Source organism: Cynocephalus volans, chromosome 1, assembly GCF_027409185.1.
Source record: "Cynocephalus volans isolate mCynVol1 chromosome 1, mCynVol1.pri, whole genome shotgun sequence".
Lineage (NCBI taxonomy): Eukaryota > Metazoa > Chordata > Mammalia > Dermoptera > Cynocephalidae > Cynocephalus > Cynocephalus volans.
In genome coordinates, this window is record NC_084460.1 from 264,707,939 (window position 1) to 264,727,429 (window position 19,491).

The 19,491-nt window shown below is 36.2% G+C and overlaps 1 protein-coding gene across 1 annotated transcript in view; it reads right to left on the reverse strand.

The window, feature by feature from the left end:
- SATB2 (SATB homeobox 2) overlaps positions 1-19,491 on the reverse strand; it is a 182,538-nt gene that overhangs the window by 51,341 nt on the left and 111,706 nt on the right. Inside the window, exons 7-8 of the mRNA XM_063111484.1 lie at positions 18,242-18,714; positions 1,859-2,071 (exon numbers count right to left, since the gene is read on the reverse strand). Coding sequence (XP_062967554.1) covers positions 1,859-2,071; positions 18,242-18,714 — 686 coding nt within the window. The remainder of the gene's footprint in view (positions 1-1,858; positions 2,072-18,241; positions 18,715-19,491) is intronic.

Consider the following 19,491-nt stretch of genomic DNA (forward strand, 5'->3'; position numbering starts at 1 on the left):
TGCGGTGCCATGATCATATTCTCAGAAACATGTTTAGGACTGACTGGTTAGCTTAGCTGGTAAGAGTGTGGTGTAATATCAAGGTCAAAAGTTTGGATCCCTGTACCAGCCAGCCACCAAAAAATGAGACAAAAAAACCCACGATTAAATATTTCATATTTATTTTCAGAAATCTCAAAACTGTGAAATGAAATAATCAATTTGCCTGTTATACTTATCCCTAAAGGGCACTTTTATCTAGATGGTATTCTGTTCCCAAAAGAGCAAAATACTGACCCTAACTGTGTGGGCTTGTAAGTTGGTCTGGCTCTGAAAACTATCAGGTCTTTAAAAAAAGTACCTAAGGTATACTCTTCTTAGAAAAATATTATAAAGGAGCTAAAAACAAAACACACAGACCTGTGTTATTTTCTAAGAAATAGAAGTGACTTTCTCAGAAGAACTGCCTAGGTAAATGGTCATGAAGCATGGCTGGACTCTCCTATAACAGTTTAATGACCTTCAAAAGTGGCAAAAATACTGGTGAATTTAATAGAAGCAAATATTAGTGCAAATTAACAACTTACCCACCTTAAGAGCTCAATATACATGCCCCAAAACTTTTTAATAAATAAATAAAAAGACTTGGTTACACATGTCCAAAATAAGCAGTCAAGAGACTCATTTTTCATTTAAAAGTAACTAAAACTCATAATTCTCTAAAGTGTAAGTAACACAATTTGTCAGTGCATGATAGAAAATGATCTTCAATTAAAAAGCTATTGCAGAGTGCAAAAATACAAAAAGAGTTAAGATGTGTGAAAAAATGAACTGCACTTGAAGAAGCTCAAATATTTCTACTAAAATAAAATTTTGCTTCTATGCTTAATGAGTTCCTTGGAATTAATCAGAAAACAAACTTATAAAACCAAAACTACAGTATCTATGCAAAATGATCCTTAGTTTTGAATTACCCAGTTTTTGGATTTGTATAAATATATGTGCAGTAAATACTGGTTTGAAAACTATCACTCAGAGAGAACTTGCTACCATTCTAGCAACAGTGAATGGGATAGTTTTATCATAAATCTACTGAGAGGTAAAAGTTTAGGGGAAATAGGGAGTAGGCTAGAAATGAGTGGCCTCAGATCCTAACTGGAAATGACCTCTGAATGCCTTGAGACCTTGCCCCTTCAAGTGAGGAGCTTTGAGCACACAGCATTACCAGACACACATATTTGCAGGAGGACTTGAGAATAACACACTTTTAAAGTGTGTGGAGAAGAAAAGGAGTCACTGATTCCTATGTGGAGATCATCCCAGGAAGGAAAATCATTAAGGCCTACCTTTCCACTATCATTTTCTAAGGGATCATTGAGTGGTACCATTCTGATCTAACATGTGCATGCTTTCACTAGGCACAGGTCTTCCCCCATTTTGTCTTTTGTAGACTGCATAAAGCAGAGCTCTGTCCTCTGCCCCCAATGACCCTCCACTCCATCCAAATAAACATAAAATTTAAGGAAAAGCAATGTACTAATTCAGCCTCAACACAAATCTTCTAACCCCTTCTTTGATAACTAAGCAGCTGTCTGTAGAAATTCTAGAGCCTACCCCTCCACACACTGCTGCCTACCTGTTCCCCTCACCTGCTACATATGGAAGAATGGGCACCTTTCCTAAAGGGATGGAAATGGCATATGATACAGTACAGGATTACACTATTATATGGCCAGAGGTTCATGTCCTTTGACCAACATGTTCAGTGGATTAAGAAATCCTTGAATTTCGTCTCTTAGTTTTCAAGGAAAAACACAGTATTAGTGAAGGCAAGATGTTTCCAAGGCAAAGACTGAAAAGTCAGTGGATCAAATCTCACCTGAGGGGTTCGGGAGGAGCTGGGACTGCTAGAGGCCGATGAGACCATGCTCACATTGGGATTCATGCTCCGCTCTCTCTCGTCCTGGTATATGCGATCCCGTTCCACTTCTGGCAGATTGAGGAAATTCTGCATGGCCCTCAGGTTTACTAAAAGAGACTGAGAGGCCGTCCGAGGATCTTCTTCCTTACGCAGAATCTCAGACAACAATCCCTAATTAAATGGGAAAAAAAAAATAGGTCAAGTCATATCTGCAGATATGTGTGTGGTTTCTGTCTTCTGGCTCTTTCCCCCTTTATTTGTCTGGTGTAACCAGCTGGCTGTGATGTCAAGGACCTCAGGCCAATTCCTTAGGGTTCTCCAGCAAGAAGATTTTGTAGAAACACGCTTGCCTTCCAGAGGCTATGCCTTGTTTTAGGACCGGTCTGTTCTGACACTTTATCATCAATGTAATAATCATCGGTGTACAGAGATGCCAGCTAGCAAGGTAGGCACTTGGGAAGAATTGTGAAACTGCAATTACCACCAGGTGCCTGCTACAAGTATTTCAGGAACTGTTAGAACTCTCTCTGCTTGAAACTGGGAACACTTGGCAGTCCTGCTCAGCTTTACAAATCTGCCAAGTTTGGTAAATTTAGTTCCGACATTTAAACAGCATGGGAGATTTACATCAATTTAAAAAAAAAAAAGTTTGGCTGAATTTCTGTGTGACCGGCCACTGTTTTCAATATAGATGTTTCTCATGGCCAAAAAAAAAAAGACCAAAGCAAATGGCTAGAACTTGTGTTAACCCTCTGATAATTTCCCAAGCCACACAATAGTTATCCTTGCATATTTACCAGAGGGCACCCAAACCTTTTTGTGAGATGCCCTGATGGGAGAAGCTTTAACCTCACCATTTAAATCAATGGAAATGTAGTCACATCCAGTGAGGGGCCACACACAGTGTGTACAGAATGCCATGATAGGCTCAGATACCTTCTGAATGTGTGAATCATCCAAATAGAAAGTTTTAAATAGGAAATTAGTGTTTTCATCTTCTCTGATGACAAAGAATTCACAAAGAAAAGGAAATGTTGCCAAGTCTAGAGAAAAGTAGTATGGACTCAAGAAAAGGGCTGGAGATCTGAGTTGGAACACTGTAATATTTTGGAAAGATGCAGATCCACTTCCATTCTGCACAGTTGTTGGATTACCACACAGAGGCATTAAGGTACATTCCCAGCTAATATCTCTTCTCTGGGCAGTTTAAGATTAGGGTTTAGGCTTATCCCCCAGGAAGAGCTGAGATGTTAATCCTGAATCTCAGAACAGATGGGGCAACCCCAAATCATGAAAAGTCACTTCTATGAACTGTGGTGAGGTGGTGCAGATACCAAGATGTTTCCACTAAGTTGAAAATTAATGAAAATGAAACATTATCAGGTTTCTAATATGTGGCTTAAATATGAAAAGGCATTGGATACAAGAGGAATATACCATCTCTGGTTGGCCAGAAATCTGCAGGGTAAGGGTAGGCAATGTTTTAAAATAATGCAAGGCACTGTAATATAGTGAAGCAAATCTCACTTATCAGAATGTGCATCATACAGTTATCAGTACTACAAGGAATCACCACGTAAATCATCACATAAAACAATTTTACTATAAGGAATCTACAAACACTATGTCATTTGATAGTTTTACAACTTGGGTGTCATGTTACTTTGACTAGAGAAATCCTAACTAATACTTGGTAGAAATGCACATATAAACACTGCTAAAGAGCAGCATGTGGGGTGTGTGTGTGTGTGTGTTTGTGTGCCTGTGTGCATGTAAGCACACCTGCATGTGTGTGTGTACATGTGCATGTATGCCCACAGAGAGGGCAAGGTAGGATGTGTATGTAAAAATAAAATCACTACCACTTTCCAATACCAGTAAGACACTAGATTAATGTTTTCTGAGCTTTCTTTAATGATAAGCCCTGCACATAAAGGATGAGTTGGTCTTCCTCCCCTCCCTTCTCCATTCTTCTACTACTTCTATCTCATAATTAACTTTAGTATTTGAATAAATCTCAAAATACAAAAATTTGAAGTAGTTTTAGGGTCAACATAGATATATTCTTGATGATAGTTATTAGGACTATACTCAAGATATCTCAAAGGTATCTTAAAGTTTGTAAACTTATTTTTCCACCATGAACTTATTTTCACGGGTTGTGAAGTACATTACACCAAAGATCTTACACACAAAATAGTGACATAAAAATTATTCTAATGGACCATGGCTCAAAATTATGTTTCTTCATTTGTAATCAATAAAAAAATCATTCAAAAGCACACAGTATTTTTACTTGTTTCTTGTTTGGTTCACCTTTTTTCTCCCCCCACTTCGAAACTGTATAGCTCCTTCCCCTACATATTTTACATACTGGACAACCTTATCAAGGAAATCAATCCATCTCTAAGGAAAATGAAGACAAAGCATCCTTCAAAGGACTGCTCAGTAGCATCACTTGTGAAGTGAAAGAGATACAATACTGGTATTTTAAGGGGCTGGTGAAATATACTGTTGCCTCTGTTTCATTTGCCAAATTGAAGATAAAGTCTCAAACCAACATCTCCTTATATTATCCCCAGAGGATTAGAACACTGTTCCAAATTATTTACTAAACCTTCATCTATGTAGCTGTGATTCCAAGGTGGATTCTTTTTATCTGAGACATTTTTGATAATAAGTGGCTAGCCAGTGGGCACAGGAAGAGATTGAGTTATTTTGTTGAGTTTTTCCATTTTTGTTGTTTATATGCTTTGAACTATTTAAACTGGGATTTTAAAAAATGTAGTCCAAATTCAGAAGGATCATAAATGTACAATGAGTTTATTTCGTTACTTGAAAATCATCAGAGGGGAAAAAAACAGAAGGAAATCTATAGCATAACTTATATATACCACACATCACCCCATCTAATTATCAAGATAAGAAAATGTTTATAACATTGAAACTGTCTTGAATAGAACATAAGTTAATAATTTATTTCACATAAATATTTCTAAAGCCGTTGCCACTACGTCATCTGGCATTTTAATTATCAACCAGCCAGGCAGGAGGTATCAATTGGACATTCCCATTATGCAGCCTGAGATACAAAACAATGTGGCATGGCACCTGAGCACCAAAAAAAAGATGTATGTTTATGAATAGAAAGGTCATGAATATTGAGAATGTGTAAATGGAGGGAAATTAATAAAATAACCAAGATATTGCTTATTAAACTTTCATATCAGTAATCATATTAAAACATATTGCAAGTATTGAATAAAGTGATCATTAAGTATTTTCCTCATCATAGGCAACAGAGCCTTCTCCAGGGAGACATTATAATAATTCCCTCCATGGTGTTAGCCAAGGTTATGTGAAACCAGGAAACATGTTGACTGAAAAGGAGTAGAACGAACATCTGCACAAAGTAGAGAGATACCTTCATTTTTTGGTTACAAGCCACTGGAAAAAGATGGGAGTCAGGCACAACACCTCTAATTGCCTTTTCCCTAGTCCGTTAATAGAAGTTTTTGCAAGCTTCATATAATTTCCAGCACCAGCAAAGAATATCTGTTTGTCAGAAAATTGATTAAATGCAAAATAATTCGAAGTGCAAAATGAGAGATAATATAATGCCATCTAGCTTGTTTACTAATATAGGCTATCTCCAAACACAACAAAGAATTTGGGCTAATTTTTTAAATGAAAAATTGAAGTCCTTATTTTTTCTAGTATTTTAAAATATTTCTTTCTAACAAATTAAATGACCTTACAGTTTCTGAATCTGTACTTCCTGTCAATGAACTTTTGATTTCCATACTTCTCCAACAATTTATATAGTTTGCTCCAAATTATTAGTATGTGTGATATATGTTGGTATTCACAAAACATCATCCTGATATGGCTCTATAAAATTTACTTCCCTGTTTTTGCACTAGTCCTTGACACCTTGTCTGGGATGGGTGAGAAACTACCTTTAATGGGCCTTTATTCCTGAAAGAGAGCAATAAGAGAAAACATACCTGGGCCAGGTTTTAGGAATGCTGAGTCTGAGCCCCTTAGAGACACCCCCCAGGCCAATCCATGGGTGAAAGCAATAGTTAACATCATTACTGACTAGATTTTAGTAGATATCCATTTTTCTTGTCTCTTAGACCTTTGGTGACTCTCTAGGATTAGGCTATATCTCTCACAGATTATCTAGGGAGCCCCTAAATCCAATATCACTCATTGATGATCTAGGAACTCCTAAATTTGATATACCTAGTCTCAAAAGATGACAGGTCGGTCCATTAATTCATTTCTTATTTACAATTTGATACAAAGCTCAGAGAGGGATGAAAATATTAATAAGAGACAACTTCTGCTCCCAAGGAGTTTACTATCCAGTGGTGGAAAGAAGGTTTTATAGTAGCTCAATGTAAAAGATGCCAAATGTCATAAATGTGCAATAGAACTAGTGCCATCTTGGTTCAAAGGAGGGAGAAGTACTGTCAAATGCAGGATTCAGGGAAATTTTTATCGAAGAGGTAAGACTTAATTTAGCTGGGACTTTAAATACAGACAGTACGTGTATGCAGAGACAATGGTGAGACTCAACAAAGGGGAAGAGGAGGGACTGGGCAGTATTAGAACATTTGAAGAAAAAGAAAGAACAAGCCTAAAAACTGATAAAGTGGTAGAAGACATTTTGAAGTGAAAATAATATAGTCCACATTAATATAATTTTGAACTACTGGAATATATACAAGCTAACCAGCAAACATTACCCCCTAAAATGAAGTGATATTAGATAATCTGTTCAGCCTTTTTGTCACCTGCAACAAATTAGGCTTTCAATATGCAAAACATCTTCCTTCCAGAAAAACAAATGATCATGATTCCATTTAATTGTAATTTAATGAGGCATAATTTATTTTTTAAAGTGATATACACCAGGTGTGTACTGAGGAAACTAGCCCAGCCAAACCCCAGTGCTTCTCTTTGAAAAAGCCTCAAACTAGCTGGAGACTGTTTTCATTTTTGTAAATTATGTTTCTAGTTGTGGCAGTTGAAGTGGGAGGCAGAAAGGGTAACTTGCAATGTTCACCTTATTTATTATGACATATATCTCTGAAGTAACTCAATCCAAAAAATACTCATTTATCATTTAAAGCAAATAGTATGAGTGCTGGATTCCAATCTTCACAAAGGTAGATATTCAAAGGTCATGTAAACCACAAAGACAGCTTATATGTACTTCTGATTGCTACGATAAAAGTAAAATTGTACACTTAGCACTTCTTTAGAAATATTTGGACTAGATATTTTAGACAAAAATAAGCATTATCCTCTCATAACATATTTTAATTATTAATTCTGAAATGTGTGAACAAATTATATAAGGTATTTAATGATAGTCTTCTTCAGAAAAAAAGTTACATCTTTTAAAATATGTATGATTCAAAACATTTATTACATAGTAGTGAGTCTGAAAACGTGTTAGCCCATAATTTCATATTTCTTTAAACAAATGATGTCATAAACACTCAGCAAGCTTAAAAACTCAAATTTTATAGATTAAAATTACAGAAGGTCAGAGGTGGAAGGGGCCTTGGCACTCATGGGCTAATCCTCCATTCTGCCCTGAGCATAACCTGCCTATCACACACTGCCTTTGAAATGTAAAAAAAAAAAAAGGGGGGGGTGCTCCCTCCCTCCAAAGGTACTCCTCTTTCCTCACATTTCACTATCCCTTTTGCATGCTTACTTGTTAGCCTTAACATTCAAACAATTCTGGAATGTCTGTGTCCAGCTGACAGGAAAGCAAAAACTGGTATCCTCTTAAGAAAGCTAGCCTAATCACACAAAATGAACTCTTAAATTTCAGTGGTCAATTCAGAGTTAGTTGAAGTAGTGAAATCAGTGGCATGGCTGCAGAAAGTACTGGCATCCTACCATCTGAAAGCTGACCTCACAGAATCGTTTCTCTCCTAATCTCCAGTCTTATTTCCTTCTAGTTGCTCCCAAGAGGCATTTCCCCCTCTGTTCACAAATATAAACAGGTTTCCCTGGGTCTCATATTCATAAGCTACAACCCCACTACCAATCTGACTGCTGAAATTCATTTGTGTAATGGGAAAAATACTCACCCCACCCCCCCGCCCCCCAGAGCATTGCTAAACTATGAAGCCAAAGTACTTAGTCTGATTTGAATAAAAGGCATACAGGGCACAACAATGACAATTTGATTTTTATTATTAAAAATGATATGTTAAATCCTCAAAGAAAATGTCGTTATTGCATTAGTTTAATAAAACCTCTCTTTTATTACAATATTTCTTTATTAGGAAAGACAGCTTATGAATGTGGCATTTTTGTAGAATGGGGTGGATAGAATTGAGCATCTAAAGGGAATTAATGTACTCTGCAAATGTAAATGCATATACAAAAGTAACATCTGCAGACAAATGTTGTTACTGTAGAGCTATATTCTGCAAAACACTAAAATACTAGGAATATATGGGTACATGTATCTAAACTGCAGTTGGAGATACTTTCTCCCTCCTTTGAATGGAGATGGCACTAGTTCTATCTCCCATTTATGACACTTACCATCTTTTACATTGTGCTGCTATAAACTTCTTGGGAGCTGAATCTGTATGTACATTTTGAGCATAGTGGTTAGTTTGTGATATACAGGAATACAGGGCTCAAAGAAGGCACCGAATGCATATTTTTTATGTTTCTGGGAGTGGGAGTCCTATCTTTTCTAAACAGCTAGCAGCAGGCCCTGGCAGGCTATGTACTGAAAGTCTGACACGCGATACTCAAGATCTTTTCATTCAGGCTATCGAAAACAAGATAATCGAAACTGAAATTTTGCATCATGCAAACTCCACTTTAGAACAAATTTTCTCTATACCCAAAACCTGCAATTTATTAAATGAAACCCTTGTCTCACAGACAGCTTTCTTTCTAGTGCATACAATAAAACATAGCTTGTGCCATCACAACACAGAAAGTATGCAACACAAAGTGAGTGTATATGACAGAAGCCCAAATCAGATTCCTGGCCAAATCTGGCCCACCCAGATTCTTGAAGCCAAAACAGTTTGTGCTTTCTTAACTGTAATACCCTTGATCAAGCCACACGTAAGCACATATAATGGAGGAACAGCCAAAACCAGAATCCGGCAACTTTACTATTTTTTACCTACCTAATCTATGTAATGATAGATGCAATTAGGCACATCTCATTTTCCTCCTTATCTCTTTCTTCTGTTGTCTTTAGGAAGTCTTAGGTATTGGAATGGGGGCTATGCACAATTCAAGTCAAAATTTTCTAACTACATTAGCATCAAAAAGCAAAAGCAGAGAACTGAACAGGTTCCCTTTGGAAATATTTTACCAGTGGTTTTCTCAGCTCTGGGCACACACACGGTTTCTACTCACACCTCAAGTACCTGGCACCATGACTATTTCATTCAGAAAGTTCTGGGCCCTGGCTATTCCTAGTTTCCATGAGTGTTCTGTGAAACAACTGTTGGCAACTTGCCCCCAAAATTTACTAGCTTTGGCTATTTTGTCAAAACATTGGCAAAAATAGTACTTTCCAAAAACAAAACAAAACATGCCAAAAAAATTAATTTATTGAATATTTATATCTCAAACGTATCAGATGCCTTCAGATATAAGTAAAGCAGTCTATTAACACATGAGTTGACTCTGTCCTGGGAACAGTTATAAAATATTATTCTTTCCTGCAAAAATATTTCTTTATTAACTTCAGTCACCTTCAGGGTCAAAAAAGCATCTGTTCTCACATAGCATATGGGACAGATCACAATACTTGTTATACTGCAATAGGATTATTGTTTTGGAAGTCTGTTTACCCCTTGTACCTTATTGAAAAAGGGATTGGGTCTTTCATCTTTCACTCTATGGTAGGAGAAATGATTGAGATAAAGTAGTTAATGAGCGTGAGTTATGAAGTCAGACTTGCTGGGTTCAGAATTGTGCTCTAATTGGGCAAGGATTAATTAATCTCCCTATGGGACAGTTTCCTCACCTGTAAAATTGAGCTAATTCTACTTCTCTCATAGGGTTCCCTAGAGAGCCTACAACAGTACCTGATACATACTAAGTGTTCAATAAATGTTAACCATCATTATGATGCCTAGCATAGTCTCTGAATGCTTAATAAATACTTGTTAACTAGATCAATAAATATATAACAAAACATCAAAGTATAATTCTTATTTTAAATTTACGACTTTAAATATTCAAAGTACTCCAGTTATATTTTGCTCAATGTCTTCTCATACCAAAGGCAGAAAATCTTAAGAATAACTTTTAGGAATGGGATAACTAAAATTATCTGGGATAAAGAAGAGTATAAAGAAAAAATATAAATAATTATATAAAGGGAAATGACAATACGAACATTCCAATTAGCAGTAAATTAAGATATTCACGTTTTGCTTCAGAAAAGTAAAACAACTTTCCTTCCCTAAGAAACTTTGCAACCATTTAAAATAGCCTTAACCTGTACCATTGTTTAAACATGGGTCATAATTATTAGTAGATCATAAAATTAATTTAGAAGATAATAACTTTTTATAATGAATTGGAATTAAAGAGATTAGAAAGTACCAGAGTGCTTCACATAAGGAATGAGTGCTGTTTCATAAAGTTTATTTTTGTTTTTGTTTTTGTTTTTTTCCTTTCCTGAAGGCTTTGCTTTAGAAATATATAGTTGGATAGAGAGGTGGAAAAGAGATAGAGCTAGAGACAGACATACATAAGTGTGTGCAATGCATGTGCATGTGTGTGTGCCAGCTTATAATGTAAAAAGTTATTTTTTATGGGTATTACGGTCAGAGAAGTTTCAAAGTAAATGCTGTGGTCTATATTGATAATTTTATGCATAAAACTTGTTGGTAGAGTTGAGACAATCTAACAATTTCTAATTTATTTCAAGTTGATATGGTTATATTTTTTCCCACAGCATTTCCGGCCTTTAAGCTTAATTCATTTTATTTGAACAAATATGCACTTAACCCCAGGCCAAATAGTCATCATTTAAATCAATGGCCATTAAAGGAACACTCCGTGTGTATTTTTTTAAATTGCTTTAAGTAAGCAATGGTGAAAAGTACACAAATAATAGGATATAAAGCTAATGTTTCCTCGTATTTATTTGATAAAAATAATACTTTAATTATAAAACATCACCCAGGATTTTGGGAGACTAGTTAAATAATGCAACAGTAGCTCTTCACACTAAAAGTGCAGGTTTCTAGTGAGATATACTTGCTAGAGGTGAAAGAAAGTCTTTATTGAAGATAGAGAACCCCCATCTATGTTAAATGAGTCAATCATTCCTCATTGGAGAATGGTGAAAAATGCTTATAAAACTATCATCAAAAGGGAGTCTTTTTTTTAGTAAAAATGGAGAAGGCTGAAGTTTCTATGAGTTCAGGTAACTAAATTTTAAGGACTTTGCACATTGGTCAGGGATGAAAGAAATAGAACATATTCCATCATATTTGCTTCCTCTGATTCTTTAGTATGAGTTTTGTGAAGAAGAGAGAAAAAAGAGACATCCTACTTTCTTTTACGTTCAAGTTTCTATTTCAGGTGGATTTAGGAATGGGGGAAGTTGTATATGTTGGACAGCTGCTGAATCAACCTTCTTTTTAGCCAGGGCACAAACAAAGCCAGTGTCTCCCCTTAGTCTGTTAGATTAGCCCTTTTTCCCAACCAGTCCACGTTTTTTGGAATGGGATTGCCTAAAAGGTCCTAATTAACAATAGGTAGTCTTTATATGTGCAAGAGGAACTTAAGTGAGACTGCTACCTGGAGGGCTACTCTCAAGCCATCCAATAACTTTGAGACACTGCTGTCCTGGGAGATATTAATATTATTATATCTCTAAATCTATGAATTCAAGCCAGTGATTCTGAAATGAAAGACTGTTTATTTTATGAAGCAAGCACAGCCATCTCTTCCTACTTTATTAATTTAATGTTCTGAAATCAAAAGAGGGTGTATTATTTACTTCAAAACTCAATAACAGGTTCATGCCTGATCTTCAGGATTTCATATTTACAGCCCATCCTTCAGTAAGTGGACTTCCTTTTCCTCATAGGTTTCCTCTTCATTTTATAACCAGCTCACTGGACCATGGAGTCAAGACCCCTGAATTTACATTGTGCTCTATTACTCTATGACTTGCTGAGTAGCTATATCTCACTGGATACAAAGAAATAATGATGACTGGAGACTAGACATTGACTGACAAAGAATTCTGAATATCCAGGAGGTCAAGTTATCTGTAAATATAAACTGTGCATGTAATTAAATTGTTCCTATCCTTGGCTAACAATACGTATAAATCAAACAAAAGCATTGAAAGATAATTTCTTCCCCCCAAAGCTGACTGGTACACACTGAAGCTCAGACTCCCAAATACAAGGGTACTTCAGCTTCCCTGGTGGTCTAGTGGTTAGGATTCGGCGCTCTCTCTCCCAAATACAAGGGTACTTCAAAAAGTTTGTAGAACAATGGAATTAAAAGATAATATGAATCTTCCCATGAACTTCTTGAACTACCCTTGTATTTTGGTTGTCATGATTTTCTTTTGTTGCTACACATTTCTTCCTAACTGTGCCACTTCAAAATATAATGTTTAGCAAGTCCTTAGACATTTTTAACCTTAATAATTTGGGGCATGCATATATTATAAACACTGTGTCAATAAAGCATAAAAGTAAAATCTATGTCATTTCACACAAAGATGTTTACATTTCTAGCACTTGACCTTACTGCCAACTTTCCTGATATATCAGTCAATCTAATTTTTCAGTCTGTTGAAAACATTCTCCAGTGGCTGAGTGACTTCACAAATTGTATCTATGACCATGGTCTGAAGTTTCTTCAAATGATATGGCTTTGATGAGTAAACTGCAGATATTTTGTAAAGTCTCACAAAGTCAAATGAGGACAAGGTAAACCAAATAAGTACCCAAAGGATTTTTCAAATTATGTTCTCTACCAGATAAGACCAGAACACACAGCTTTTTCAAGCAAGGCCTTTGATAAAAGGTTAAGAATTGTGTAACTGTGATTTTTTTCATTGAACTAAAGAAGGAGCAAGGTATCAAATTAGAGACCTATTGTTACAAAAAAAAAAAAAAAAAAAAAGCATATTTTGTAAAACACATCTGTGCTTCTACTGAAAATGTGTTTCTAAGAATTGGTTCAGTAGAACTACCTGAGACACAAAATGAACCTTAAACTTTCTGAGTTGTGGCATGATCTGTTAGAGGAAAGAGAAAACCATATTACATAAATAATAAGTGTAGCAAAAGTCTCATTTTCAATTGATACAAACTTATTGCTGATTCCTTGTATAAGGATGATTCCTGAACTCTGCCACCAAGGTAAGGAATAGTGGGTACAGAAAGGATATGAGGATCACACCTAATTTCCCTTTTCTGGCATTCTAATGCTCCCATTCACTCATGGCAGGGCATCCGTTCCATTGGATTTAGCCTAGTTTGGATCAAAGCTTCCTCTACTTCATTTAACAGATTAGCTCAGATGGAAGGTCTCAGAGGGGAAACAATGTGAGTAAATGGGGGATTCTGAACACATGAATATGTAGGTCATTGGATTTTTAAATAAATTAGAGAATAGTTTATCTATTAAGGAAGATTCACTGTACACTGTACATATTTTATGAAACCATGCCCTTAACAGGTCAGGGGACATTTCACAAGCATCCCCTGGTAATATTAAGTCTTTTAAAATACTGTCATAAACCTTTGCATACTGGCATAAGCCTCTGATTAATTTTTTCAAGTCTATAAAGTAACAAGGGGCAAAAGAATGCTTAAGGTTAGGATTCCTAATCAAACTTTAAAAATGCAAGGACGTAAACAGTAAAGAATCAAGCAACTTATTTCACGTCCATAGGCTTAGTAAGTGAAAGTATGTCAACACTAAAATAAATTCAGGATATAAATAAGGAAGAATGAATAATAATAAAAAAGAAATCTGACAAAGCACTAGTCCTATTGCTTCCTGAAATTATTATTTCCACAGACACCATCTGCATCGCTGACAAAGCACTGGAGATGGGGTAGGGCCAAGGAGCAAAGCTACTCTGAAACTCATATAATCACACAATGCACCATTCAGACGCAGTTGTGGTACTCATTTAAGACAAGTTTGGTGGATCTCATAGGGCCTCAAATCCAATGTCTGTTTCTGTCTCATTCTCATTCATATTCATTCCCTCTCTTTCTCTCCATAGTCAATATGCATAAATTGGTCTGGACAATATCAATATCACTCCATTGAACTGTAGAGCTATGGAGCTCAGGTTTAAAATAACAATAGATGACTCCAATAGTCCATTTAGGTGTCCACCTAAAATGAACAGTTCTGATTCTGTTTGTTTTGAGAATAAAAAAAAGTTAAGATTCTTTTCTATCCAAAGATTAACAATTCATTTATATTATTATCTATAATATTAAATTTTATTTGTTTATTATAGCTGGCAAATTATTATATCATTCATAAATATCTGATTCCACTCAAATAAGGGTCAACATTTGGAAAATCCATGGTTGGTTTCATATGGCATAGTACACCATATTTTCCATTTAACAATGCTGCTGGTAAAACCAGCTGCCCTGTCTTGCTGTTAGTGACTACAGTACATACAGCAAAAACAATCTGCCTGCTGACCTCCTGCTTAGGTTCAAACTATATCATTCTGTCAATACCATCTACCTTGATTAGGTTGGGCTTTATACACAACAGGTTATGATCCCAGAGGGATGAAAAGCTTTCCCAAATTAAAAGCAGAATTTTAAAAGGAAATACTCATACATTCCTATGCAGTTTCCATTTGATATCCTCAAGGCTGGCCCATGAACTCAAGCTCATGTTGATTGAAAGTGAATGTTTTTTTCTGGGTGTAGCCATCTTACAAATTTAATGGGAGAAGGAAAATAATAAAATGTGTTCCGTGCTTCACTTAGACCTTTTATAACTTGGCACTTGAAACATGGTGATGCCAAAGAAAATCATTAATTCATAAAAATAGATGAAAAGGACTAGGTAGGAGAAGACAGACATCCAGAACTCTAGGCCTTGGCAGAGTATACCCTCTAACCAATGTGGTCTTGTCATTGTCCTGTCTCATTGTGGGTCTTCTCTTATACTTCATGCTATTTGGATAAAATGTATATTGTATTTGCTTCAAAAATCCGAAGTAATACGACCATGCTTTCAATTTTATCCTTAGCCAAAGGAACAATATACATAACCAGGCAATAAAATGTTGGCTAGCCATGAAATGCCTACTCATGCACATGAATAATAGACGAAAGAACACACAAACACACAGAGAACTGCTAAATACAGAGTCAGCAGATGCATCCTTCTAATTTATATTTTGCAGTAGAATGCAACAGACTTGCTGAAAAAGACAAGAGCCTTTCATAATCCCAGTCCAGTTAACAATGGACACACAAATGCTGCCTGAATATTTTGAGTCTCGAGAGAAAAGTAGTAGAGTGATGTTTAGAACATGAGCAGGTCTCTCTGAACCTCTGAACTCATTTTCAAGTGATGTAAACAGACTCTATCAATAATATAATGTATAAATTAGCTAAGATCAAGAGAGCAAGAGATTTCACCTCTCTTGGTCTCCCGTCATACCTAATATGTCAGCACTGAACCTCAAACAATCCCACTGTTTCTTCCCTGCTTCCACTCCTGCAGTTTCAGCGTTGAAGACAGTTACCACACCACAGTGGTTGATTCTAACACTAGATTCATGCTACTGAACTTCAGCTGGGACCCCAAACTACCTCTCAAATCCTGCAAATTGACTCCCTATCACATTCAAGTTGTGCACCCACTTTTGGCCTCCCTTTCAACATCAAATTTGGTAAAAAGTAATCCGCTACTGCATCCTCAGCGGTTAATCACTCCTTGACTCCTAAATTTTGACTCTTGTCCCCACCACTATAATGAAATTATACTTTAAAGTTTGCCAAAGACTTCTCCCAACCAATCACCAAATCTCATGGCACGGCTTCAGGGCACTCCCTCCTGGACTTCTTAGCTTTCTACATGTGGACAAATCTCCTTCTGGAAACTCTCTGCTAAGGTCCTCTATACTCCCACTACTACCTCCCTATTCTTCATCTGCACCTACCCCCATCTGTCATGGCATTTCTACTCTCCCTTTTCCTGATGCTGGTGCTGCTGCTGTGTTGATAGTGGTGGTTTCTCCCCTTCCATTCTCTAACTCTTTAAATCTCAGGCTCTTGTGAAGGACTTTCTAACCTCTTGCTCTATCTCTGACAATTCTTAATAGCAACAAATTCATATTTTCAATGACTGCTGCACATCTTCACTTAAGAAGTCTGCTAGCACTTCAAAGTCAAAATAACTCAATCCAAAAAAATCACTTTAACCTTACTCCAACCACTCTTTCAATGTTGTCCTTGATTCTCTTATTAATTATATCTTTATTCTCAGTCACCAGGGTCTAATCTTGGCATTATCTTTACTTCTTCCCTCTTCATCCTTTCACTCACTTTCTGTCAATTTCATTTTCACAATGTTTCTTGACTTTGTACTCTCCACTCCACTGCCACCAGCCTAGTTCAAAGCTTCCACACATTTCAGCCTCCTAAACAATATTCCTTCCCTTTTGCTATCATGAGAGGGGGGGAAAAAACCTTCCTACGATCTAATTCTGATTACTGGATCATAGCATATTCCTACATAAGACCTTCAATGGTTTCCGAGACCCACAAAAGTTCAAAGTTCTTAGCAAGATCTTTTTTCGTCTGTGCCCTCCAGACGAAATTATCTAGCTTTATTATCAACTACCAACTATTCCCGAATTTTTTGGCTCAGTATTTTTCTCATGAATTCTCTTAGCCTAAAATACCCTTCTTCCCCATCTTTGCCTGTTAAATTTTATTTATCCTTCAAGGTCTAACTCTTGGCAACTTAATACTCTAGTTGTTTACATACATGCTTGCCCATGATCTTTTTTATCTTTGCATCTGCACAGAGCTTCACTTTCTGCCTTGCATTTAATAGGGTGGCTAAACTTAAACCTACTGTCCTCTTCAAGACTTACCATATGTATTCTACAGGAAGAATTACTCACCCCCAACTTGCCATAAATCCCCACTACAACCATTGCTTACAATCCCCTACCTTATTCACCATATTTCCCATTTTACTATAGTTATCTGGTTACACTTTTTTTGCTACTAGATTTTTAGCTCCCTGAGGTTAGGCACCTTTACTTTTTTGTTATTCATAAAGGGACTTGGTTAGTGATTCTCAAAGCGTGGCCCACCAAACCATCATCACCTGGTACCTTTTTAGAAATGCAAATTTCTGGGTCTGGCTGGTTAGCTCACTCAGAGTATGGTGCTGATAACATCAAAGTCAAGGGTTTGGATCCCCTTACTGGCCAGCTGCCAAAAATAAAGTAAAATAAAATAAAATAATGCAAATTTCTGGGTCCCACCCTGAACTTACTGAATCAGAAACTCTGGGAAGAGGCCCGAAATCTGTGTTTTAACAATCCTCCAGTGACTTTGAGAAACACTCAAGTTTAAGAACCACTGATGGAAAAGAATGCTTAATATAAACAGCCTTCAATAAAATAAGACATATATGAATAAACTGTTTACCTTTTTTTTTCTTTTCCCCACAGTCTATTCAGGTTCTGTGAACCTTTTAATCATTTAATATTATATTGGCATATAATTACACCAAAACATTAAAAATGAGTAAAAATATCCATTATTAATTTATCAATATCTTAAATCTAACACGTACATTTTAAAGGGTTTATAAAAGTTATAAAATTGTGATATATAATGATACTCTTTTTATAAAGTTCAAAAACAAGGTAAATGGTAGATTGGGGCATGCATAAATAGCTTTACAACTGGTTTTTTAAAACACAAGGGAGTGATAATCACTAAAGTCAAGATCAGATTTACAACTGTGGAGAAGTAGATAGAAAAGATGAGAGGAGCACAAATATAGACCCAAGTCATTGGTAACATTTTGGGTCCCAAGATTGAGCAGCTGGTTCACAGATGTTCATTATATTATTGAAATTAATTAATTAATTAGAGTCATCCATGGATCAATGGTGATAGTGTTTCATGAATTAAGTATTATTTATTAATCTAATTTATGTGCTCTGAGATCCATAAAACTTTTTTAAAGAGATAAAAAAGAATTAAGACATGTCACAATTCTGTCCCTAATATTATTCTTAACCACCAATGAAAACGTTCAGTGCTAAAATTGTACCTGTGTGCGGTTGAATGCCACTCTTGCAAAGACAGCCTGAGACACACTGGCCCTCTTCAGCTCATCTCTGACTTGCTGGTAGATATCTGGAGAGACTTCCACGGAAGAGTTGGTTGGCTCCGGCTTAACTGCTCTGGGAATAGGTGGATGGTTTAGGAACTGCTGGTTGATGGCTTGTGGATGCTGGTGGGCCAGGAGCCGGCTGACGGCAATCTGCTGGTTTATCAGATGGGCCATGGCTATTTGTTGCCTGACAAGCTGTGGACTGAGCTGGGGGGAAAGAAGACCAGGGCTCATGATGGGCTGTAATGCGGGCACTTGGTTTCGGATTGGAGTACTATGGTGGATTTGGCTATGAGGAGACTGTTCGTTGGTTTTCCCCAGGGATGCCAGCTGGTTCATATTTGGTAAATGCATTGGACGCTGGCCCAGAACACAATAGTCTGAAAGGTTTTCTCGTTCCACTCTTTCCACTGTTAAGAGAGAAAAATGATAATTCATCATTATTTTCATTGGTACAGTTTATTTCTAATATACGTAGTACTTAATTATCATATTTTTGGTATGTTCATGACAAACTTTTTTCATTCAAAGCTGGAAGCCTCAGAGTAAAAGTTATTTTTTTCCTGTAAAGTGTTATAGTAATAGATTTTTTAATGGAAAATACAAAAGTAAAAATATTTGCCATTTTAATTTTCTTAAATTCTCAAAAGTAAGCATTTCACTGAAGTGCCAAGACAGAAACCAATAACCACTACAAATTCTAAACCCTCTCATATTTCCATGCTCTGTCGTCTCCCTCTTCACCCTCTGTTATAAAGTCACCAATGGCTCTTATCTGCTGTAGTTTGTGGTTAATGGCACAGTTCATGGCTATCAGGAAATGACGACAACATCTCCTGCCAAATAAAGTGCTACCTTCTAATAAAAATCTCACATAAATACTATTATAAAACTACAGAAACATTCATTAAAAATGTCTACTGCATAGTATATCCATTTATCTACTTACCTGATTTCTTTTTTCATAGAAATGTTTCTTTAAGAAATGGGTATTTTAATGATTGTGACATGCACTAAGATACAAAAAAAACTCACAAAATTAATAACATCACCTTGACTTGCCATGAAATAAGGTTCTCCCCTCTCTAAGTTACATACTTTGTTATATTTTATTGCACTTTACTAAAGATTTAAAGAATAACCTTGAAAAGGAGAATAAGAAAGTGAGTGTCATATATGTCCAAACA